Here is a 25,088-nt window from a genome sequence, read left to right as displayed (position 1 = left end):
CTTTGTCCCCTTCTTGCTCACCTTCACAGTGCCTCAAGTGGTCACCTAGCATCCCTCCCCAATCGCTCGCCTCCATTTCTCCTCCAAACACCTCCATTGGGTTTCCACCCCCACTCTTCTCTGAGACTGCTCTTGCTTTAGTCTCTACAGAATCCAGACATCATTTCTACTCCTACAGTATTTCTCAGCAGTGTTTAAGAGATGGCCACTCTCCTCTTTAAGACTTTACACCACTCTGAGACTATTTCTATTCTCGCCATACTTCTCAGTAGTGTTTAACAGAGATGGTCGCTATCCTAAGACTTTAGACTTTCTTCTGACCTCGAGGCTACTGCCAAAAGGGCACACAACTATGGTTATCCTGAACTCCTTGGACTGCCCTTGCCATTTTCTGAATATTCCAAGTAACTGATATCCCAGTTCTCTTCTACCTCTTTATCTACTCCTTCTTTGCCTTTTTGGTTAATTGTAATTCAGGCAAATACAGCAGAGAAAATAGCCACTTAAGACAGAGCAGTTACATTTAGGCTTCCTAGATAAGGATGTTTCCATCAACAGGGTGACCTACTGTGTGCCAGGCCCTGCTCTGGAGCGGGAACAGGAATAACTGCCTTGCTTCCCGCAACGTCAGGCCCAGGCGTTATATATTTGCATCGCCACCGCCACCCACCTCATCCTCCAGTTTCCACCTTCTCAGTCTCTTCTAACTTCAGAACAGCCCTGGTTCCACGTTCACTTCAACACTGTCCCCCCTAGGAGACACTTGATGAATGTCCTCTGAACCCACGTCTCCCTTTGTCCCCGGCTCCCAGATCTGTCACTTCAGGCAGAATGATATTTATCACATAAACCTAAGCATGTGTCTCTCCTGCATAAGATCCTGGGATGAGACGCTAAGGCTTTTAGGAGAGAACCTCAAATTCCATCACCAGCCCTGATGTCCTCTCCAGGTAACCTCTGCTCAGCCTTGCTCACTCTGCCCCAGTCTTGGATTCTCTTTTAAAGCTGTTTCCACACTTTCCTTTACCTCCAAACCCTCAGCAGCTGTGACTACAAAACTTAGGCTTAAGGGTTTTAGATCTTGGCTTACGTGTCACTTCCTCAGACCTTACGCAGACTATTCAGAGAAAACCCAGTTCTTCATGACAGTCACGGTCTGTGCTAGCTGCCCAATAGCAGTGTTCCTCTCTAGAGTGAGCGCTATGTGGGGATGAGCGGTGCTGGCCGGGTTCAGCACCCCAGCCAGCATCACTGAAGTGTAAATAACCATGTCAGACAACCATTACAGGTGGCATGCTATCCCCTCCCTGCAACAGGAAGGAATGTAGTTTAACTACTCGGGCCCTTTCCTTTGCTGACCTTTCTAGGATCCTATTATTGGATTCAGGGTTCATGGAAAATGAATTTCCTCACCTTAATCTTCTTTTCCAGTGGGGAATAGAAACCTACTGCAATCCGAGGGTCTTGACTATTTTTAGCCCAGGCCAATCTAGAAGGTCAAAAGAAAAAATTATGCCAGGATTTGGAGAAAGGTGTTGGGAAGACCACTCTAGAGTGGACCGTATTAAGGAGCTGATTGGGACTGCTTTCCATATGTAGCTGAAGGCATTTCTCTGTGCCAGCAGACAGGACTGTTTCTTTTTGTTTTTTGTTTTCCCAATACTGGGGGACTGAACCAAGGAGCACTTTATCACTGAGCTACTTCATCAGCCCTTTTCATTTTTAATTTTGAGATATTCTTGCTAAGTTGTTGAGGCCGGCCTCCAATTTGTGATCCTCCTGCTTCAACCTCTCAGTAGCTGGGATTATAGCCATGTACCACTCACGCTATGTGTTTAATGTCTAACTTTCCTTGAAATAGTAAGGAATGCAAAACAGCCATATTATGTTTAAGGCTGCTACTTTCAGAAGCACCTTTATTTTAACACTGGAGTGGAAAGACTGCGTTGCTATTTCAAGTACGACAAACCACTGTTTTTGTATACTGTGAACGAAATAAAGAACTTACCTTGATGAGAAAAGTTTTTAAGTGCAGTTAATTTCTAGCAACAGAGAACATTTTATGATTTTTGTCAAAGGTTTATCATATTTTTTAACTGCAGAAATGTAGCAGAGAAATTGATTCTTTGAGATCAGGCGAAAGCACATTTAGGTATCCCAAAGATCTATTTCTTGATCTGATTAATAAGCAAATAAATTCTTTCGTAAGCAACCTGGGTTATAAATACTGTTTTCCCTGGGTTCTCCTAGCAACAGAAGAGAAGAGCTAGGGAAAACAAACAAAAAAACCCAGCGGCACATTTGCTAAAAAAGCTAATTTCTTAAAAGGATTGACTTGTATTTTTGCTTTCCTGTTTCTCTTTTCTGGGACTTTGTTTCTTTAGTAACATTTCCCAGTTACTCTTCGGGCACTGTACTGCCAGCTATGGGGATTGTTTTACTTACTCTTCAGACAACCTTATGGGCACATACTTGTCACCCCCATTTCATGAGAGGGCTGGAAACTAGGTAATGGCCCCAGGGCTAGCTTCATAAGCAGGGTAGGTTCTGCTTGACTCAGGCGCCCATCCTTCATTCCTGAGCTACACTTGTTCCCAGCTATGAACACTTTCTCGCCGGCACAGGGTGGGAGGAAAGCTATACCTACTGTTCTTCTGCACTCAGAGCCAGCCACTCTGAGTCTGTCAGCACGGGAGGCTGTGAGGGCGAGGCCTGTGCTGCCCCTCGCTCCTTGGACAGCCCCGCGCCGCAGCCTCTCTTCACGCCCCCCTGGCTCGCTGCCTGCATTCCTCTCGCCACCGCCGGCTGTCTCTCTCTCCTGTCTTTGTTTTCAGCCATCATCCTGTCAATTGCCAGCTTCACGTACAGCATCTTTGCTCTGCACTCCTCTCAGCCTCTGCTCCCCTGAGTGGCTCCCCGGACTCTAATCTCTTCTTTGCTGTTTTGCCAAGGACTGGTTTCTGGTCATTAAAGGTTCGGATCCTCTTTCAGACTTTGAGCTACATGCTGTGGACCCTTGAGGATGCCTTGATTTCTAGGCAACCAGAGTGGTCACAAGCTTTTCTGTGTCATCACTATGCCCAATGGAAACTCCTGTGAGGCGGTGTGTGAAGAGACAGTGCGGGCATGGACTTCACTCTGTGAGCTGGGCTGAGGGGCCAAAGACAGCCAACAGGATCTGCTTCTCAGCCCCAGGTACCCACTGCGGGTGCAGAAGGCGTCTTTAAAGGCAGCACAAGCATCTCTCATTTCTGTTTTGGCATACTGTATTCTCTTCATGGAAACAGAACCAGTGAGAACCCTTGGGATAGAAGCTGGCAGAGGCTGGATGAGGGGCCTGGCCATGTGGTCTCATCATGACTGAGCTGGTATTTTAATATATTTTTAGCCACTTTTATGTTCATAACTAGTCATTAAGGACAAGACAAATATTCCAGTGTTGAAATACAAATGACAGAATATCTATTAAGGAATTGGTCCATTTCCTCTAAGTTGTCTTATTTGTAAGCAGAGAGGTGTTCATAATATCCCTTTATTATCCCTTTAATGTCAGTGGGATTGTCCTGATAGCTCCTCTTCAGTTCTGATATTGATGATTCAGCCTTTTTTCTCTACTCACTGATTATGAGCCAGGCACTATGTCAAGTGCGAAAACTCAGCATGTTATTTAACTTCATATGACAACAGTTAAAGCAGCTTTGTTGTTGTTGGAATTGGGGTTGAACTCAGGGCCATTCTAACAGAGCTATGCCCGCAGTCCTTTTATTTTTTATTTTGAAACAGGGTCGTGCTAAGTTCTCTCTCACTGGCCTTGAACTTGCGATCCTCCTCTCTCAGCCTCCTAAGTGTGGGCATTACAGGTATGTGCCATAGTGCTCAGCTCACAGGTTCTTTTTTGAGAAAGAAAAACATGCAATTCTGCGTGTGAGCCTCCTTTCAAGCAAATTATTAGTTTAAGTGAAAACCTACATAAAGAAAAATACATGAACCTAAAAGTAATTTTCACTTAAATACTATGTTGTAAATAAGTTGTTCTCTTTCTGATGACTGAAATTAGAGGAGGAAAAGTACATAAGCCCCGGAAAAAAACAAGGAACTTTGTGTGTGTGGTGCTGAGGCTCAAGCCCAGGGCCTTGCATATTCCCCTCTTCTTTTTTGTGATATTGGTGGTTTTCTTCTTTTTTTTCTTAATCTAGACAGTTTTCTTAATCTAGACAGTTATCAACCTTATTGATCTTTTCAAAGAACCAGCTTTTGGTTTCACTGATTTTCTAACTCAATTTTCTATACTTAATTTCATTAATTTCTGCTCTATTATTTTTCCTGCTTATTTTGGATTTAATTTTTTCTACTTTCCTAAGGTAAAAGCTCACTGACTTTAGATCTTCTTTTGTAATATATTCATTTTGTGCAACTTTTAAAAGCACAGCTTTTGCTACATCACACAAATTTTAAGCTGTAGTTTTATTTCCATTTAGTTAAAAAAATTTAGAACTTGAGATTTCTTTGATTCAAGTGTTATTTAGAAGTGTGTTTTTAATCTCTACATCGTCTGGAATTTCCAGCTATCTTTTTGTTATTGCAATTCCTTTTTGTTCTAGGAGCAGGCATTATTTGATTTCTATTATTTTAAATTTGAAGTGTTTCTTATGGTCCAGAATGTAGTCTGTTTTGGTGAGTGTTCTGTGAGTTTGGGATGAATGTATGTATATTCTGCTGCTGTTATTGGATGAAAAGTTTTACAGATGTTGATTAGATCCAGTTGATTGAGGGTGCTGTTCGATTCAGCTGTACCTTTATTAATTTTGTCCTGCTGGACCTGCCAATTACTGATAGAGGAGCCTTAAAATCTTCAACTGTAAGAGTGCATTTATCTATTTCTCAATTGGGCCAGGTGTTGCACACCTGTGATCTCAGTACTTGGGAGGCTTAGACAGGATCATCACAGGTTCGTGACCAGCCTCGGCAATTTAGTGAGGCCCTCAGCAATTTAGCCAGACACTTTTAAAATTTAAAAAAGGGCCAAGGGTAAATAAATAAAATAAATATGTCAGAGGTAGAATGTCCCTGGGCTCAATTTACCAAATAAAGAATGCCTCTGGGCTTAATCTACATTACCAAAAACAAAATTCTTGTAGTTCTTTTAGTATATGCCTAATATATTTTGCCATTCTGTTGATAAGTACATACACATTAAAGATTGTTCTCAGCCGGGCGTGATGGCGCACGTTTGTAATCCCCGCGCTTGGGAGGCAGAGACAGGAGGATCGCGCAGGTTAGAAGCCAGCTGTGCTGGTTTAAGAGACCCTGTTTCCAAATTTTAAAAAATGTAAAAAAATAGGTCTGGTAGTGTAGCCCAGAGGTAGAAGGGCTTCCAGGAACCCCAGTACCACCAAAAAAAAAAAAAAAAAAAAAAAAAAAGATTGTTCTCTCTCTGGAGAATTAAACTCTTTATCAATATGTAGTTTCCCTTTTATTTCTAATTTGTCTTGATGTAATACCTATCTTTTTATGTAATATAGTTATTCCAAGTTTCTCCTGATTAGTACCAGCATGGTAATTATCCTTTTATTTTTCATCTGTGATTTTATTTATTTATTCTATGGTATTGGGGATTGAACTCAGGAGCATTCTACCTCTAGTAACTACTAGAGGTACGGGGGATGGAACCCAGGTGCATTCTACCTCTGAGCTATAACCCAGACCCATTTTTTATTCTTTACTTGAAAACAGGGTCTCACTGAGTTGCAAAGGGCCTCACTAAGTAGCTGAGGCTGTCGTAGGGAACCATGATTCTCCTGTCCAATCCTCCCAAATGCTGGGATTACAATCATGCACCACCACTCCTGGCCACCTTTTGTTTTAGTTAAACATTTAACGTGATTCCATTTTTTCCTCCTTCTTCAGCATATCAACTATGCTTTTCTTTTTAAAAACGGTTTGCCCTGAGCTGGTGTGGTGGTGCACGCTTTTAATCTCAGCATTTGGGAGGCTGCGACTGGAGGATAGCAGTTCCCGGACAGCCTCAGCTACTTAGTGAGGCCTTCTGCCACTCAGTGAGATCCTATTTCAAAATTAAAAAAATAAAAAATAGGGCAGGAGGTGTAGCTTGGAGGTTTTCATCCTCAGACCCCCCCCCCCCTACACACACAAGTTTGCCCTGACTGGGTATGGTGGCCCATGCCTATAATCCTAGGATTTGGGAGGTAGATAGGAGGATTATAGGTTTAAGTCAGTCTGAGTAACTTATTAAGACCCTATCTCAAAAGAAACAAGCAAGCAAGCACAAACTGGGGATACAGAACCCAAGTACTACCAAAAAAAAGGTTTTCCTTGAGTTTGTAGTATACATTTACTATTAATTCAAGTTCTCTTTTAGATAATACTTGTCAACTCATGAGTAGCCCAAGTATAACAAAGTTTTCTGTTTCTACCTCCTATCCCTTACAACAAAGCTGTTACTCATTTCCATAAGGTATAATTATATTACTTATCCATAAGCTGAATTACTGAATACAAGTTGCCATTATTATTTTAAATCAGTCATTAATTAGATCAATTAAGATTTAAAACCAAATTGTTTTACTTCTATTTATTCTCTAAGTTCTAGTTTATGCAGATCCAGACACCTAACGCTTATTATTTTCCTTCTAAGGATTTAAAAAAAAATGTTTCTTGCAAAGCAGCAACAATTTCTTCCATTTTTCTTTGGGAATGTCCATTTCTTCACCTTTGAATGATTTCTCCGGATACGGAATTGCAGGATTGTTTTCTTTTGCTTCAGCACTTGGAGTGGTTCATCCTAGTCCTCATGCTCCTGCTTCTGAAGCCAAGTCAGGTGGCTCCTTCCTCCTCTAGACCAAGGCTTTGCTTTCCCCTTTGGCTTCTTCCAAGATAGTTTCTTTAATTTCCTGCAATTTGAATATATGTTTATGTGTCGATTTTTGGGGGGCATCAAAAAATCTTGCTTGGTATTCTGGGCCTCTGTATTTGTAAAATACAAATAGAATAATTTAATTCCATTTAATTTGCCACTAGCTCCATTTTAGGTGCTTAGTAGCCACACGTGGCTGGTTTCTACGAAACTGGAAAGCCTCTCCAGTAGAGGATGGGGCCCACGCTGGCTCCTGCAGTGAGTGGCCCCCAGAGGAAAGCCTCTTGCAGGAGCCACCTGAAGCCCCGGTGCTCAGATCTACTTTCCTGCCTCAGTTCACACTACTCCCCTTCCTAGAGGCTTCACTTCCCTCTCGCAGGGTACCGCTCTGTCTCTTACCCTTGACTCTGGCTTAACTTAGGTCCTATCTACTTAGAGCGCCTTCTCTGGGGGAAAGAGTAATGCATTACATTTCTCCCTTCTAGTTCAAGCGGCTTGAACTGGCCCTGCCATCAACATGCAAGGACCCTTCACATCACCATGACCTCGTGCGGACTTACCTGTTTGAGTTACTAGATACCACACCTCATAATATGAAAAAAAGGTTTTTTTTTTCTTTTGTTTTGTTTTTTGGTGGTACTGGGGGTGGAACCCAGGGGCTTTCTACCCCCGAGCTATACTTTAGACCTATTTTTTTATATTTTATTTGGAAACAGGGTCTCACTAAGTTGCTGAGAGCCTCACTAAGTAGCTGAGGCTGGTTTTGAACCTGTGCAATTCTCCTGTCTCAGCCTCCCAAGTGCTGGGATTACAAGTGTGTGTTACCATGCCCGGCAAAAATGTTTTTGAAGCCAGGCATGGTGGTACATGCTTGTACGCAGTACTTACGAGGCGGAGACCGGAGGCTCGCAGGTTTGAGGACAGACTCAGCAAATTAGCAAGGCCCTCAGCAATTTATTGAGACCCTGTTTCAAAATAGAAAAATGGAAAAGGGCTGGGGGTGTAGCTCACAGGTAGAAAGCTGTTAGGTTCAATACCTAGCACCCCCCCCCAATACTGAGACTGAGACTGAATATAGTGTTGCTAGCCTTTTGTCAAGAAAATTAAAAGCAAAGACAATTATCTGTTGCTAAGATCCCCCAAAAGAAAGGATAGTCTAATAATGTTCTTCCCCCCCCCCCAAAAAAAAGGAAGAAACTTACGTTTTGACACCTTTTTCCATTTGGGCCTGGAAGATGAAAACTTTGTTCTTGACCTTTAGCAACATAAACCTAGGAACTACAGCTCCACAGAAGTCAAAATCATGTATTTGTTGATCTCTTCTTGCTAGTTTATTTCTTCCCCCCTCCCATATGTCCCTTACTAGCTGTGTGACCTCGGACAAGTTATTCTGTTTCCTGTCTTGTAAAGCTACTGTAAGGATTAAGTGAATTAACACCCATATCTAAGACTTTGGACATTTTCATTATTGTTGCTCAAGGCCGGCGTATTCTAGGATGCCCTGGTTGGGATTGGTGTTGGACAGAGGCGAGATGGGAATACAGTGGTACTCCCTACTCAAAACTGCAGATAATGCTAAGCCCTATAGATACTGTTTTATCCTATACATACGTAACCTATGATCTAGTTTAATTTTAAAGGCACAGTAAGAGAAAGTTACAACAATAATGAAATGGGAGTGTTATAAAATATACTGTAATAAAAGGTGAATGCAGTCTCTAATAATGATAGTGTAAAATTTTCCTTTCCTTACTAAGTCAAGAGCTCTCACCTTTCCACCTAAGCACTTTTTGGTTTATCTTTGGCATATACAGAATTGCTAGTATCCCTACTCTTTTGCTTTGGGGGCTGTTGAATAAAATGAGGTTGTGTGAACCCGAGCTTTCTGCAGACCCCGACAGTTGCTGTGGTAACCGAGATGGCCAGTAAGTAACAGGTAAGTAGCACACGCAGCATGGGTCTGCCCCAGTCCTGTGCCAGGCAGGGCTGAGTGGGGCCGCAGGAAATTTTAGCAGGCTACTGAGAACAGCGGGCAACTGAGAACTCGGGGATTATCCGGGAATTTTACATTCATTATTTTGGGACTGTGGTTGAATACAGATAACGGACTTGCACTGGGGGAACTACTGTATAAGAAAAGGCCAAACGGCCTCCTGGACGCCTAGCCTCTACGAGAAGCATAGCATTCTGCCCTTTTTGTTTCATCCACAGGCTTTCATTCAAAATGAGAGCCTGTCCAGGAAAGGCCTGGGATACACAAAGCTGCCAAAGAACAAATGGATGGACCCTTCCACGAGAACATGGACAGTGAGTTGTAACGGGTCCTCATGATGAGTGAGGGGCCTGAAGAAGCCCCTACATGCCCGCTGCGTCCAGCTGTGCGAGGGACAAATGCTGCTTTGCAGGAGAAGCCACCAGGCCATTAACGAACCGGGCACCTGTCTCCTGCAGCCGGCCCTGGCGTCAACATTTAGTCTGACCTCAAAAGTTCACTTGTTTCATGATTTCGCTTTCTAAAGCGTTACAAAAAAGAATCAGCTTTACTGCTAACAGGGAGAGCCGCGGGCCCAGACAGGCCTGAATTACCTGCACACAGGTGGAAAGATTTAAGAAATATTACCTTGTTGGAGGTGGTACTGACTTTTTGTACTCTGCCCCAGAATTACTCCCTAAGACATTCTCTTGAAAACAGTGGTTGCCAATCGGAGGTGCGTGGGCTGAATTCAGCCCTAGAGTTACACATTTTTCCTATTTAAGTCCTGCTAATAAACCTGGACCTCCCGCCTCTCCTTACAGGTTAGCAGGCTGCGGGCTTGGGGCGGCGCGGGGCGCGGCCCGGCTGCGGCTGTTCCGCGTCCCGGAGCGCAGCCCGCCCCGCGTCGGCCGGGCTGAGCGGGCTCGGAGCGGCGCCCACTGCGGCCGGCCGTCCCCGCGCGGCGGCCCGGCCCGCGCCGCCCGGCCCGGCCCAGCCCCGCCGGCCCGGCGCCGAGAGGCGGGCGGCCCGCCGGGCTCCTGGGCGGCCATGGCCTCGGTGGTCGAGTACAAGGGCCTCAAGGCCGGCTACCACTGCGGCTACTGCGACTCCGCCGAGGGCAAGGCGTCCTGCGGTGAGTGTCCGCGCGGCGCGGGCCCCTGCTGCCCCGCCCGCTCCCGGCCCCGCCGCCGCGTCTCCGCCTCGCCGCAGGCCGGCGGGCGCCGGGGGGAAGGGGGGCCCTGCCCGCACTCAAGATGGCGCGGGCGGCGTCAGCGGCGGGCGGCGCGGGACGACCGGCGCCGGGGCTGCCCGCACTCAAGATGGCGCGGGCGGCGTCAGCGGCGGGCGGCGCGGCCCGGCGGGGCCTGCGGGCGCCGAGCGGCTCCGCGAGAGCCTCGGGCGCGCTGCATTGTGGGGTGGCGGCGGCGGCGGCGGCGGCGGCGGCGGCGGCGGGCCGGGGCGGCGGCCATGGCGTCCTGGAACGCGCTCTCGCCCAGCGTCGTGGAGTATTTCGAGGGCGAGGACTTCTACCGCTGCGGCTACTGCAAGAACGAGGCGGGCAGCCGCTCCCACGGTGAGCGCGGCGGCGGCGGCGGGCGGGCGCCTCGGGGGGCGGGCGGGCGGCGGTGCTGCAGCCCGGGCTCGCCGCCCCGCTCGCCGGACACTTCTCTTTTCCTGCCCTCCCCCGGCCCACCGCGACGGCGGCCGCGCGGCCGGCCCGCTGCCTGTTTTCACCATGACGCAAGGCTTTCTTGGGGGAAGACTTGTTTGTAAATAAAGCACCGTGCTTCTTTTCTGCCGCTCTGGCCGCGGCATCCGTGGAAAGCAGACTCTTATTTTAATAGAATAATCCAGCGTTGTGGGAAACGGAGTAACCGGGGAATAGAAGGCAGGTGTTTTTCCACCTCGAAGGACTTCCCTCCTGGCTGCCCGTTCACGTACTCGTTGGACGGGCATCGGAGGTGCTGCAGTGGACAGCGCTCTTAAGCAGACAGGCCATCACTAGGAGTGGCGATTACGAGGACCAGCCGAGTGGAAAGAATGCAGACAGCATTCACATGGAAGGCGAAATGGGAAAGGCCAGCCGGACGCAGACGGCCTGTGCGACTGGATTGCAGCTTGGAGAGACAGGCCCGGGGGAGCGCGCTGGACTCGGGCAGGGCATGTTTCCGAGTGGTAGAGGTTCCGTCCTTCTCGATTTTCAGAATTTCACATTGGGACTATAATACCTTTGTAATCAATCAATTATAGAAACGCGCCTAAAATTAACACGAGGGGCCTAGTTATTTTTCAGTAATTTCAGAGACAGGAGACTGGCTCTTAGTTGTCTCTGCTTCAGGTTTAGTGGAAGGAAGCTGCCCTCAACCTTTGCATCTAGAGACACGAGTATACATTTCTGTCTTTTCAGTTCTAGTTTTAGCACTCGCTACTGTAGGCCCCATCTACTGTGTAGGTGAGTAGTAGTGTTCCTGGTGTGCAGAGGATGAACTCAGGCTTATGCAGTGACTGTTCATGTCCCTGAGTGCCTGCCAGGGCCCTGGACGTTTCTGCTGGGCGCTGGTACCATGCTTTTTCCTACTACATTCTGCTTTGTAAAGCTCATCTCTATATTTATACTGTCTTTAGAGATCTCGCTAGAGTTTACTATTTACAAATGATGAGAATCTTCTCTTTTTGGTGACAGGATCTTGCAGTGTCGGACTTAGGTGCACACCACCACACTCTGCTCCCCGTGTGCGTGTGTGTGTGTGTGTGTGTGTGTGTGTGTGTAGGGTACTGGAGATTGAGCTACACCCCAGCCCTATTTTATTTTTTATTTTGAAACAGAATCTCAATAAGTACCCTGGCACTGAACTTGTGATACCACCTTCCTCAGCCTCCCAAGTACAGGGATCATAGGAGTATGCTACCACATGCTTGGCTTTTTTTTTTTTTTAAACATTAGTTCAGATATACCTTTAAGTGTTAATTCCCATAGTCTTCATTTTTTAAATATAGATTTGTGTGTGTGTGTGTGTGTGTGTGTGTGTGTGTGTATTAAACTGAAAGGCATTGATCTCTGAGCTGTACTCCCAAGCCCTATTTTTTTGGTTTTGTTTTTTGTGGTACTGGGAATGGAACCCAGGGACTTTCTACCTCCGGGCTATACTGTCATACCTATTTTATATTTTACTTGGAAACAGGTTCTCATTAAGCTGCTGAGAGCCTCACTAAATAGCTGAGGCTGGCTTTGAACCTGCTTGATCCTCCTGGCTCAGCGTCCCAAGTCCTAGGATTACAAGCGTGCACCACCATGCCCGGCTAACCCCGTGTTATTCTTAAATTGAAACAGGGTCTCACTAGGTTGATGAGAGTCTCACTATATTCCTGAGGCAGTCCTTGAACCTGTGTTTCTCCTATCTTGGCCTTCCAAGTACTGGGATTACAGGCAGGTACCGCCATGCCCAGGTTTCCCATAGTTTAGTAATTATTTTATCATATTGATGACATCATAGTCTATTTAATCATTCTCCTGAACATTCAGATCACTTTTAGTTCACTTTTAGTGTTCAAGACTGTGTCGTAAATATATGTATATAAAATAGAACTAATATGCACAATTTTTGCTTTCTAATTCTTTTAAGGACTAGTATTAAGTCACTGGGAATATAGAGTGTGAAGGTGTGATGCTATCTCATCGCAGTGAAGACCTAGATTTATGATGTCTTAGACACTGTTGTCTCATCCTCAATTAAATGTAATCACATTGATATATTTATTTTCTAATGAATATAAATATGTCTTAGATGGGCAAAGGGGTGCACACCTGTAGTCCCAGTACTTAGGAACTTGAGACAAAATCATAGGTTCAAGGCCAGCCTCAGCAACTTAGCAAATCGCTCAGCGACTTAATGAGACCCTGTTTCAAAATTAAAAATAGAAAGGGATAGGGGTATAGCTGGAAGGTAGAATGCCCCTAGGTTTAATGCCCAGTACCAAAAGAAATAAATATGTCTTATTTTTATTTCATTATATTACCTCAAACTCACAAGTGTGAAATATGCAAACATTTTCTCCAATGTGGTATAGAATTTTAGCCTAAATATTCATTTTAAAAAATAACACTTTGAATTTTATTTTATTGGTACTGAGGATTGAACCCCGAACATTCTACCTCTGAGCTCCATTCCCGCCCATTTTATTTTGAAAAAGGATCTTACTAAGTTGCCGAGGCTGACCTCAAACCTACTGTCCTCCAGTCTCAGCCTTCCAAGTGCTGGGATTACTGGCATGTGCCTCAGTGCTTGGCTTGAAATTTTATTTTTTTTTTTTTGCTTGGTTTGATTTTTTTTTTTCTTTTTTTTTTTGTGGTACTGGGGATGGAGCCCAGGGGCTTTCTACCTCCGGGCTATACTCCCAGACCTATTTAAACTTTATTTGGAAACAGGGTCTCACTAGGTTGCTGAGAGCTTCACTAAGTAGCTGAGGCTGGCTTCGAACCTGCGTGATCCCCTGTCTCAGCCTCCCAAGAACTGGGATTACAAGCGTGCGCCACCACGCCCGGCATGCTTGGCTTGAATTTTAGAATTGATGGAAGCTTAACATGCTGTGACTAACATGTCCCCCTTTTTTTCAGGCATGTGGGCACATTCCATGACAGTACAAGACTATCAAGATCTCATAGACCGAGGATGGCGAAGGTAAAGCTCCTTCTGCTGTAAAGAGTCCTTCTGCTCTCTTCAGATGCTTCTTAAATGAGCTCGCCTTTCAAATGTTGGAAAAAGCTGGGCGTGGTGCTGCACTCTACTCATCCCAGCATTCGGGAGGCTGAGACCTGAGGATCGCGGTTTGCGGACAGCATCAGCTACTTAGTGAGGCCATCTGCAACTCATTGAGACCCAGTTTCAAAATAAAGAATAAAAAACAGGGCAGGGAGTGTAGCTTGAATGTTGAATGTCCCTGGGTTCCATCCCCAGACCCGTTCCCCCCCCCCAAAATATTGGAAAAGATTGTGTTGGAAAGAGATTTAAAAAAAAAAAAGTCTAGCCGGGTGTGGTGGGCACGCTTGTCATCCCCGCACTTGGGAGGCAGAGACAGGAGGATCGCGCAGGTTCGAAGCCAGCCGTGCTGGTTAAGAGACCCTGTTTCCAAATAAAAATATAAAAATAGGTGTGGGAGTGTAGCCTGGAGGTAGAAGGGCTTCCAGGAACCCCGGTACCACCAAAAAGAAAAAAAAAAGTTTACTATTTTGTGGAGTGATTTTCTTTCTCCCTTAAAAATCTTTATTAGGAAAATTTCAAATATACACACAAGAGAATTTATTATAATGAACCTTTTGTACCTGTCACTAAACTTTAATAGTGATGAAAGTTGTGCCAGTCTTATCCCACCATTTCTCAGTATTCCCTTTCCTCTCCACTCCCCAAATATTTCACAGTGTAAATTATTGTAGTCAGCAAATTAGTACAAGTATATATGTCTAGGAGAAAAGGGATTTTTTTTCCTTTTCAACCTGTCCACCTTTATCATACCTTACAGGGTCACCCAGTTTTGATTAGATTTCTATGTCATCTAAAAAATGTCTTATTTCATTAAGAGCTACACATTGCCTTTCTTGGTAGTTGATTTTTATGTAGATGGTGGTTACACCAGGAGGTAAAGTTTCTTATGTAAATGTAAACAGTAAGTACTTTATGCCAATTTCCACAAGAGGATTGTATACACCAATTAAAATGTGATAACGTTCTTTAAACGTAATAACGACGCTCAAAGATATAGGCCAGATGTGGAAGGATTTTGTATATTGTGGTAAGGAACTTTTTTTAAGGTAGAGGGAGCCATTGAAGGATTTTAAGTGAGAGAAGAATGAGAGGATTTGCTTTGGAAGATTACTTAAATGGCCAGGGCATTTGAGGGTGTGCTCATGGCGCCAGGCGGATGCGGTCTAGAAGTGACTGCACTGTCTTGATAGGAAACCATGAGCACTGTTAGCTGAGTGGCAGCAGTGATGGAGAGGAGGGCGCATTAAGACGCGCGTTCGCTGTAGGGACCTTATTGGGAGACCGCAGAGATGGACTAGAGGGAACAGCCCCAAGTGACTCTTGAGTTTCTGGTGTGAGAACTGAGTGACTAGTTCTGCCATAACTGAGATCTGGACGCCTGGAGAGAGTCAGGTCAGTTTGTGGGGCTGTGAGCTGGTGCGTGTGGATACCCAAGCGTGGTGTCAGGGCGGCACTGTGGCATCAGGCCCACACTCTGGGGCTGGTGTGGTGTGGGTGGTGAAGGCCCGAGGGGACTGCAGGTGCCGGTGAGAAGGTAGCCTAGACGCATGCAGGACACATGTAAATGTTTAGGAACCGAAAGGGGGTTCTGGCCCTTGGTATGCCTACTTACAGGGCTATTTAGGTTATGACAAACAAACCTTAGTGTATTTTTATACCGTTAGACTCCTGTGCTAATCTATTTTAGTACTTGTGAAAAGTATTTAAGACCTTAATAAACTTTTTATTATTTTAGAAGCGGGAAATACGTGTATAAACCTGTCATGAATCAGACATGCTGTCCTCAGTACACAATAAGGTAAGACTTTAAAACAGAGAATCTGTCCTGTGAAGATTGTGTATAATTTTAAAGCAAAATCTTAGGTGTTTTTAATGTTAATTTCTTTTTTTTTTTTTTTGCGGAAGTGGGAATTTAACTTAGGGGCAGTCTACCTCTGAGTTACATTCCAGCCCTATTTTTATTTATTTTGAGATAGAGTCTCACTAAGATGTGGAGGGTCTGACTGAGTAGCTGAGGCTGGCCTCAAACTTGTGATCCTCCTGTCTCAGCCTCCCAAGTACTGGGATTACAAATGTGTTACCACCACACTCGGCCTTTTAATGTTAATTTTTACTTTAGGTAGCCATTATAAAGAAAAGCAAATGTTTTGTCTACATGCTGATGAATAGCTTTTAATAATACTGTTTAATTGGTGCTTATTCTGGTCAGGATTCTTATAGCTATAATCTATGAGATTGTCCACATAACTTAGAGGAGAGATTTCTTTTTTTTTTTTTTTTTTTTTGCAGATCTGGGGATGGAACCCAGGGGCACTGAGCTACACCTCCTGCCCTAGTTTTTATTCTTTATTTTGAAACCAGGTCTCACTGAGTTGCAGAGGGCCTCACTAAGTAGCTGAGGCTGTCTGCGAACCACAATCCTCTGGTCTCAGGAAATATTTTATGATTACTTTTCTTGCAAAAGATTTTGCTTTCTTGAAGTTAATAATTGTTCTTGGTGGTATTGTCTGCATAGTCTTCTGTGCACCTATCTCCAGTTTATTCTCCCATTGGTGTCAGTTTTCTTCTAGTAGGTTCAGATGTGTCCGGCACTCCATCACTTTTACCTTTTTTCTGGAGCTCTCTTGGAGTCTTACCTGCTCTGGTCTGGACAGGTTGCCCTCCACACCTGATGTATCCCCGCCATCTCTCTTTATTATCATCTTGGGATTGCTCTTTGGCTCCTGAGCTCATCCCCGTCTCCTGTATCCTCTGCCTTCTCTCTTGGATTATTCCCTTGTTTTAAGGAAACAAATCAACAATTCCTGAGAGTAAGTACCAGAGGGCTACATTTTTTTTGAGACTTTGCATGTTTGAAAATGTATTAACTGCTCAAACTGAAATTATAGTTGTGTTGGGTATGGAAGTGGAAGTGGAAGTAATTTTCTTCTAGAATCTTGAAGGCTTTCCTTACTCTTGTTGAGACAGTAATCAGTTGGCATTCTGACTCTTGTTCCTTTTTCTGGAATGTGTACTTTCTCTTTGAAAGATTTCTTTTGTCTTCAGTGTTCTGATATTTCAAACTATGTTTGGGTGTATGTCTGTTTTCATCCATGGAGAACAGCTTCCATGTGGCCTTGAACTGGTTTTGTTTGGGAATTTCTTCTATAATACCCTTGATACCTATAATACCCATAATACCTAATACAGCTTGGGGAAATTTTCTTGAATTATTTAGTTGATCTTCTCCCCTCCTTCCTTCCCCTCCATTCTTCTGTAATGCCTTTATTTAGGTATTGGACCTTTTAGACTGGTTTTCTAATTTTTTTCTTTTCAGTTTTCCAGCTCTATTTTTTTTTTTAATCTTCTGGAAGATTTTCTTAACTTTATTTTCTAAATGTACTTATTTTAAAATTTCTTTTTATCAGTCTTGTGAGATATTTTTTCTTGCTGGCCTTTTTTTTGTATGTATGGGAAGAGAGCCTGTTACTTTGGCTGTAACGGCTTAAGAGAAGTAAGTCATATCAGGAATATTTTTAAAGTTCTCTTCTTTCTGCTAGTCTGTATCCTCCAAGTTACTTTCTCCAGTTCATTCGGTGCCTGTCTTTGTGGGAGAGGAACTCTTCAAGTGTCTGGCTATTCCAACTTCGCAGTGACCCACTGGGAATTCTGTGTATCCAAGTGGCTCTTACTTTCCGTGGGCTTTGGGTAGGATGATCTGACTGGGTTATTTTGTGGGGGAATCTGCAATGGCAGTATTTTCAGATCTGGTCATATTTTGCAAAGAAAGAATAATCTGGTGTTCTGGGGCTGGATTGGGGATCTTAACGATCAATGTATTCATTTCAGTGTATAAATGTCATTTGAGCTTTTCATGCACAGTATGGGATGTCTGTCATAAAGAGACCCTTGCTTTTGTTTTTTTCTTGAAAGCTAGGTGTGTAGGTCAGCTGTGCAGTTCAGGGGAGGGATTCTGACATTTGACTGCTTTGAAAACAGACTTTGAAGGGATCCTTAGTCTTAGACCCACCTTCACTTATATTTCTGGAAGTATCAGGTATCACCAATCGCTAAGACTTTTAGGGATGACAGAGAACATTGGATGTCTTACCGGCGTTCCCTCCATTTGTATAGGATTCAACTTGCTGTGGTCAGCCAAGTCAGCTTCCGCTAGTACTTCTGTTTTCCAGCTGTCAACATTTTCCCCCCATACTTTTTTCTTTGGCTCATATGTTTTTCTTTTTTTATGAATCCCTTAACTATAGTTTTATTGAGACTTGGCATGGAATTAAAGGCTACATTAAGCTCCATTTTTAGTCAGAATTCCCAATCATGACATTTGCTTCAGTGTATTAGATACTAACAAGGACTGATTTTATTTATTCAAAGATTGAGTTCACTTTAAAATTTATTTTGCTTTCCTAGGTGCCGGCCTTTACAGTTTCAGCCAACAAAATCCCACAAGAAAGTTTTGAAGAAAATGTTGAAATTTCTGGCTAAGGGGGAGATTTCCAGAGGAAATTTTGAGGGTAAGATGAGACTGTCTCACTGTTTCCTTTAAGTTGGTGTACCTTTTCAGGTCCCCGCTTTGGGCCTCTAGGTAGGAGAGTGCGGGCACTGCCCTGCTGCTGCGATGACCGGCCGCCTGCAGTGCTCCACGGCTGGCCCTGCTGGCCGGGCCGGCGCCCAGGGCACAGGGAGCATGTGCAGTAGAGTCTCACTCCGGAGAAAATCAAGGACCGTTTTTTTTTTTTTTTTTTTTTTTTTTTTTTTTTTTTTTTAGATGACAATTTTATTTTATTTTTTTTTTTCATATTTATTTTTAATTGGTGCACTGTATTCATACATCATAGTGGGATACAAACTTTTGTAGACATACATGCACACATCGCCCAGTCAGCCCCCACCCGATCCCCACCCCGTTCTCTCCCTATCCCCCCCTCCTATGCTTGGCTTAGTAGTTGACATCTAGTATTATAGCAATTTATCCAAAATTAAAAATGATAATCTCACATAACAGTTTCATTTGTCTGATACCAAGCTTTTGATGACTTAAAGATAACATTTCAATATTTCTTTTTGCTTTCTTTCTTACCAGAGAATCTCTTTTTTTCTATTTTTTAGGTGAAACTATCATATATTTATATATTTATTTTTCAGGAAAAAAATCTATCCTAATATGGAATATGGACTCTAGGTACCCACATCGATCTTGAAAAAGAACAAAGCTAGAAGATATATATTTTCTGATTTCAAACCATATAAAGCTACAATAGTTGAAACAGTGTAGTACTATTCTAAAGGCAGATATATAAACCATTGGAGTTAAATAAAAGCCTAGACCTAAATTCTTCCCTATATTGTCGTTATTTTTGACAAGGTTTCCACAAACATTTGGTGGTAGAAATAATAATCTTTTAACTAAATATTGTTGAAAAATAATAATTACATGGAAAAAAATAAAATTGGACCCTTACCTAATCCCATATACAAATATTAACTCAAAATAGATAAAAGACCTAAATATAAATCTTAAGACTATAAACTTTTAGGAGAAAATCTGGGTCATAAAACCTCACAACATTGAACTTGGCAGTGATTTCTTGGTTATGATTTCAATGGCACAGGCAACAGAAGAGTATACAAACTCCCTAAAAAATAAAAAACATATTGTATATCCAAAGACAATGAAAACAGAGTTAACAGTTACTAATAGAATGGGATAAAATATTTCCAAATGCTATATCTGAAGGTATATTAATATTCCAACTAGAAATCCTAAAAATTAACAACAATAAAGGCAAACAATACCCTTTAGAGATAGGTAACAGACTAACATAAATAATGAATCTCCACAGATAACCAATCTTAGTTGTCTGTTGGATGGAAACTCTTGTTTCTCTGGTTCTGGTGTGTGTTACCTATTTCTTCTTTGTAGTTAATCTCTTTGAGTATTTTCTCTAGTGCTGGTTTTGAAGACATAAATTCCTTCAGTTTCTGTTTGTCATGGAAGCTTCTTATTTCTCCATCTAATTTGATAGAAAGTTTTGCTGGGTAGGAAATTTTTGGCTGGAAGTTGTTTTCTTTCAAAATTGGGAATATGTTACTCCAAGCCCTTCTGGCTCTCATAACTTGGTTTGGGAAGTCTGGAGTGATTCTAATTGGTTTGCCTCTGAATGTCACTTGGCCCTTTGTTTTTGTTGCCTTTAAGATTCTCTGCTTGGCTTCCACATTGGTCATTTTGACAATTATGTGGCATGGGGATCCTCTTCTCCGATCCTGTCTAAAGGGAGTTCTATAAGTTTCCTGGACCTGCGTATCGACCTCTTGCTCTATGTCTGGAAAATTTTCTGCTATTACTTCCTTGAAGAGATTGTTGATCCCTTTAGTTTCACTTTCTTTTCCCTCCTCTATTCCAATTATTCTTAGGTTAGCTCTCTTAAAATGGGCCCATATTTCTTCAATATCAGATTCCTGCTGTCGGATATTTTTTCTTAGATTAGAAACTATGCGTTCATTTTTGGAATGATCATCTTCTAAGAGCGAGATTCTGTTCTCCATGTGTTCTAATCGGTTGTTTGTGCTTTGAATTGAGGCCTTTACTTCATTAATTGCATCCTTTATCTCTTTTTGGCTCTCTCTGAGTTCTTTTCGAAGCACCTCTATTATTTCTACAGTTATTTTCCTGATTTGATCTTCTAGAAATCTCTGATTTTCTGTTTTATCGGGTTCTGATGTTGTGGGGTTGTGGGCATTCATTGCTCCAGTATTATTCCTCTTTCCCATGATTTCGGAAGTTTGTGCCTTCTCTGGGTTCTTCCCTTGGGTCACTATGACTTCACTTAAGGTGCTCTGGATCTCGAGTCAGTAGTATCTCAGACCCCACTACTCCTTTACTGGGTTGTATCACAGAGTCTCCGACCCAGAGAGTCGATAGAGGCTGCTTTAGACTGTGGGGGGTGCCAGGTTGCACGTTCTCCTATGGTGTGATATCACTGCCACCGCCCCTCCCCCACTGGGTCAAGTCCCAGTGAGTATAGTACTGGGATTTCTCCGCTGTGGCCCGCAATTTGACTCACTGTTCTTGAGTACGCAGATGTAGCTGTAGTGAATTCGGTGCTGCTGCCGCTGGTGGCAATATGGCGCCGCTGCTACGCCCTTGGCTGTTGGGCTGGCGTTTTTTTTTTTTCTTGGTTTTGATTTCAACTCTGAATCCCTGCAGCGTGTGTTGAGCTCAGACACTGGGAGCTTTAGATGTCCTCTGCGCCGAGAAATCCCGCCTGGCTGTTCCGCAGCGGCTCCCCTTGGCTTGCTGTGGCCGTCCTGTGAATTCGCCGGCAGTATGGCGCTGCTGCCGCGTCTGCCGCGTCCTCGGGCTTGAGGATCTCATCTGTGGCTCTGTTCTCAGTCCGCTTTCTCTCTGGAGCCTGGTGATTTTTTTTTTTTTTTTTTTTTTTTTGTTTCTCTGGTGATGTTGTTTTCTGGCTCTGAAAGGCGCTGATTTTGTGGTAATGGATATTTGTTGTTAGCGGGGCTCTTAAGCCCCGCCCCTCTCGGTCGCCATCCTCCCGGAAGTCTCCAAGGACCGTTTTAAGATGTTGTCATTTCCTGTAGTTTATTGAAAATTTCCTTTTTCAAATGTTTTGGCCACTCATTCAGTTTTAGTGATATGCTTATGGAGTAAATAGAAAATGGGTATTCTGAAGAAATATACTTAGTTCAACTTATACATGATTACACAATCATTTTGTCAAGTAAAGATTTTTTTTAATGTTTTAATAAGGCTTTCCTTCAATAAGTTGTATCGCACGAAATTGTTTTTATTTGATAAATTTTGAATTATAAGCAACTTTTTAAAAAGATAATTAGTAGCATTTGATTTACTTTGGTTGTAGATATTTTGCTTTTTCAGATCCATTTTTACTTTTACCTTTTTTCTCCTAGGTTTTCCTGTAGGCAGTACCTAGCATGTAAGCCTAAGAACTGAGAATGCTGCCTGTTCTCGGAGCTTTTTTTCATAATTGCCATAGGAAGCGCCTAATCCTGGGACCCTCTCCTGTCCTAGCTCATTAGTTCATCCCACCAGTGTGATTTTGATGCCACAGAGTTCTTGTGTGCACTGGAGATACAGTGGCCAGCAAGGAAGTGAATTTTTTTGCCCTGCATGCCCCTGAGTCGACCAAGATTCAGGATCGTTTTGGAGATTTGGCAGATCTATAGGTAACCAAGAGGCTGGAGGCTTAATTTTAGAGACTCAGTGCTGATCGGAGCATTGGAAACAATTTCAGTGCACTTCTGATTAGTAGTATTGGCACATAACTTTATTTTTATTTTATTTATTTATTGATTTATTTTGCAGGTTTGGGGATGGAACCCAGGGGCATTTGACCTCCGAACCTCACCCCCTGCCCTATTTTTTATTTTTTATTTTGAAACAGGGTCTCACTAAGTTGCAGAGGGCCTCACCTAAGTAGCTGAGGCTGTCTGTGAACCGTGATCCTCTGGTCTCAGCTCGTGAATGCTGGGATTACAAGCGTGCACCACCACGTCCGCCTGGCTAGGCACATAACTTTAAAGGTTAAATATATTTTGTTTGCTAGTCTATAAACAGTATTTTTGGTGTACAGGAATCATGTTCTAAGTTTTAAAAATTAATACTCATAATCTTTGAGGAGCCCGTCCATTGCAAATTGATAGTTGCCTATATTCTTATGTGGCTTTCACATTTTCTTCATTACTTGACTTGTTACGGACTTCTGAATTACTTGTGTCTGGAACTTAATTCATAGGACTGATGTTCCCATGAGGACAAGAGCCTCACCAGCTCCCATATGAAGATGTGTCAGATGACTGGACTGATGGGCTTTCATTCCTTCTCCTTTGTAGATGAGCCCATGGATTCCACAGTGGAGGATGCTGTTGCTGGTGACTTTGCATTAATAAATAAGTTGGATATAAAGTGTGACCTTAAAACACTTGGTGATGACCTCAAAGAGACCTTAGAGAAGGAAGAGAAGAAGAAAAACTTAAAGAAAGAAGAATCTAATGAGTTGATTCATTCACAAGCTATAGAAGAGAAGTTAGGCTCTGGTGAACCATCGCATTCAGTTAAAGTTCCTACAGTTCCTAAGCCAGGTAGGGAACATTCCATCTCAAGTCATACTAGTGCTCTCTTTTGAGTCACTGCAGTGCCAGGGCCCTACAGTTAGTAGGAAGAGGACCTGTTCATGACGCCGGCAACACAGAGCCCTGGTTTTTTTTTTTTTTTTTTTGGTGGGTCTGGGGATGGAACACGGGAATTTGACCTCCGAGCTAGACCCCCTGCCCTATTTTTTATTATTAATTAATTAATTAATTAATTTGGTGGTGCTGGGGTTCCTGGAAACTCTTCTATCTTCGGGCTACACTCCCAGACCTATTTTTTATATTTTTATTTGGAAACAGGGTCTCTTAAGCCAGCAAGGCTGGCTTCAAACCTGCACGATACTCCTGTCTCCACCTCCCAAGTGTGGGTATTACAAGCATGTGCCACCATGCCCGGCTCCCTATTTTTTATTCTTTAATTTGAAGCAGGGTCTTACTAAGTTGTGGAGGATCTCACGAAGTAGCTGAGACTGTCCACGAACCTTGATCCTCTGGTCTCAGCCTCCCAAATGCTGGATTACAAGCGTGCGCCACCACGCCCAGCAGAGCCCTGTTTTATAGAAGTACTTGCTACCTGGATTTAGATAGATCATGTCTTCTTGAACTACTGTGCTGAAAAGCCTGAAATAGTAGCCTTATTTCCCAAAATGCAGACCTTTTAAGAGTTGCATTTCATTTAATGATTTAGAGCCTTAGAAGTTTAAAGATCAAATTTTGTCAGTAAAAAAAGTATGGTGTTAAACATAATAAGGATTGTTATGTTTAGCATTGTAATATAATATAAATTATAGGTAATATGTTCAAAATGCAAATACTGTGAGATTCTTCACTTTACCTTTCAAATTTTTGCAATTAGAATAAATTTTTCTTTCTTTTTTAAATTAGTACTGGGGATTGAACCCAGGGATGTTCTACCTCTGAGCTACATACTTATCAGTTTTTATTTTGAAATAGTGTCTTGCTAAGTTGTTGAGGCTGGCCTTGAACCTATAGTCCTCTTGTCTCAGCCTCACAAGTATTGGGATTATAGGCATGTGCCACCATTCCCAGTTAAATACTACTTTTAAAATGCTCAGATTTTAATATTTAACTTCATCTTTAAGAAAGTAATTTTTCCTATGTTTTCATTTATAAAAGAATTTGGTTTTAAAACTTTATAGAACATTAAATAGGTTTATTTTACATTTACATATGACTGTTTTGAAATTACTTTGTGACCTATTGGAAGTTTGAGGCCATTCTGGGTAACTCAGAGACTCTCTCTCAAAATAAATAAAAAGGGCTGGGGATGTATCTTGGTAATAGAGCACTTGTGTGTTCAGTCTTAGTACCACAAGAAAAAAAAAGATTATAAAGTTGGATAATTATGCTTAAGTTTTTGAATTCTTATATTTATACTGATCCAAGAGAAGACTTTAGTCTCTTTTTTCTTCTTAAAGTTATATTACACGAAGTGCGAAAACTTTCCTCTTGCACTTTTTGAATAGCTTTTTAGAAGTCTTTAATGGTATTTAATGGTTTTTATGTTTTCAAAGGAGTTTATTGATCTGAAGGATTGGTCTTTCCTAAATAAACTGAAATCCCAATTTGCTGTTCATTGTAGTAAATAATGTGATAAAATATAAATATAGAAAAACATAAGTCATGATAAGGGTAATTAGTGAGTAAATTAGTGTGAAAATGACATTATGTGATCTTTCATAAAAATGCTAAAAATGTGTATTTCTTTACTCTAAATAGTTTTATAATTTGTTCATAATTTTAAAACATTGGTAAGAAATATATTTGGTGGTACTAGGGTTCCTGGAAGCCCTTCTACCTCCGGGCTACACTCCCAGACCTATTTTATATATATTTTTTATTTGGAAACAGGGTCTCTTAAGCCAGTGAGGCTGGCCTCGAACCTATGTAATCCTGTCTCCGCCTCCCAAGCGTGGGGATTACAAGCATGTGCCACTACGCCTGGCGGTCTCACTGTTTTTAAACGCACTATTTTCTCATTCAATTCTTTTGACTCTTGGTCTCTGGCAAGTCCCCTAGCCAATCTAGGTGTATTTTTCTCTAAAAAAGCAGAATTTGGTAGTCTTATAAATTTTCATTGATGACTTTTATATGATTTGTGAGTGTTGGGTTTTAGGATCTTAAAAATAGCTTATTTTGTTAGTAGCTTTTAAAAAAAGTTATGAAAGTAATGTTTATTGTAGAAAATTTCAAAAAAGAAAATGAAAATGTTATTTCTAAAGTCAGTTAAAATGAATGTTTACATTGTGTTATTTTCATGCTCTTTTTAAAGTATTTTTAATGTTTGTTTGCATATAACTTAAAAATTTAAAAACATTATATATTGAGAAATCCC

At 42.4% G+C, this 25,088-nt stretch overlaps 1 protein-coding gene across 5 annotated transcripts in view; it reads left to right on the top strand.

The window, feature by feature from the left end:
* Window positions 1-9,896: 9,896 nt before the first annotated feature.
* The window catches only part of ATE1 (arginyltransferase 1), a gene marked incomplete at both ends in the record, with an annotated part of 148,414 nt that continues 133,222 nt past the window's right edge, over window positions 9,897-25,088 (top strand). For 2 of the 5 annotated variants that reach the window (XM_080694015.1, XM_080694016.1), the window contains 5 exons: window positions 9,897-9,981; window positions 13,465-13,528; window positions 15,345-15,407; window positions 18,014-18,117; window positions 22,475-22,723. In XM_080694015.1, coding sequence (XP_080550141.1) covers window positions 9,897-9,981; window positions 13,465-13,528; window positions 15,345-15,407; window positions 18,014-18,117; window positions 22,475-22,723 — 565 coding nt within the window. Of the gene's footprint in view, window positions 9,982-10,301; window positions 10,423-13,464; window positions 13,529-15,344; window positions 15,408-18,013; window positions 18,118-22,474; window positions 22,724-25,088 lie in introns of those variants that run through there. The other 3 variants (XM_080694018.1, XM_080694017.1, XM_080694014.1) reach the window with 2 other exon arrangements.

This window comes from Muscardinus avellanarius (assembly GCF_963383645.1).
Source record: "Muscardinus avellanarius genome assembly, chromosome: 4".
NCBI classification, from domain to species: domain Eukaryota; kingdom Metazoa; phylum Chordata; class Mammalia; order Rodentia; family Gliridae; genus Muscardinus; species Muscardinus avellanarius.
This window is presented reverse-complemented; position numbering and strand designations above follow the sequence as displayed.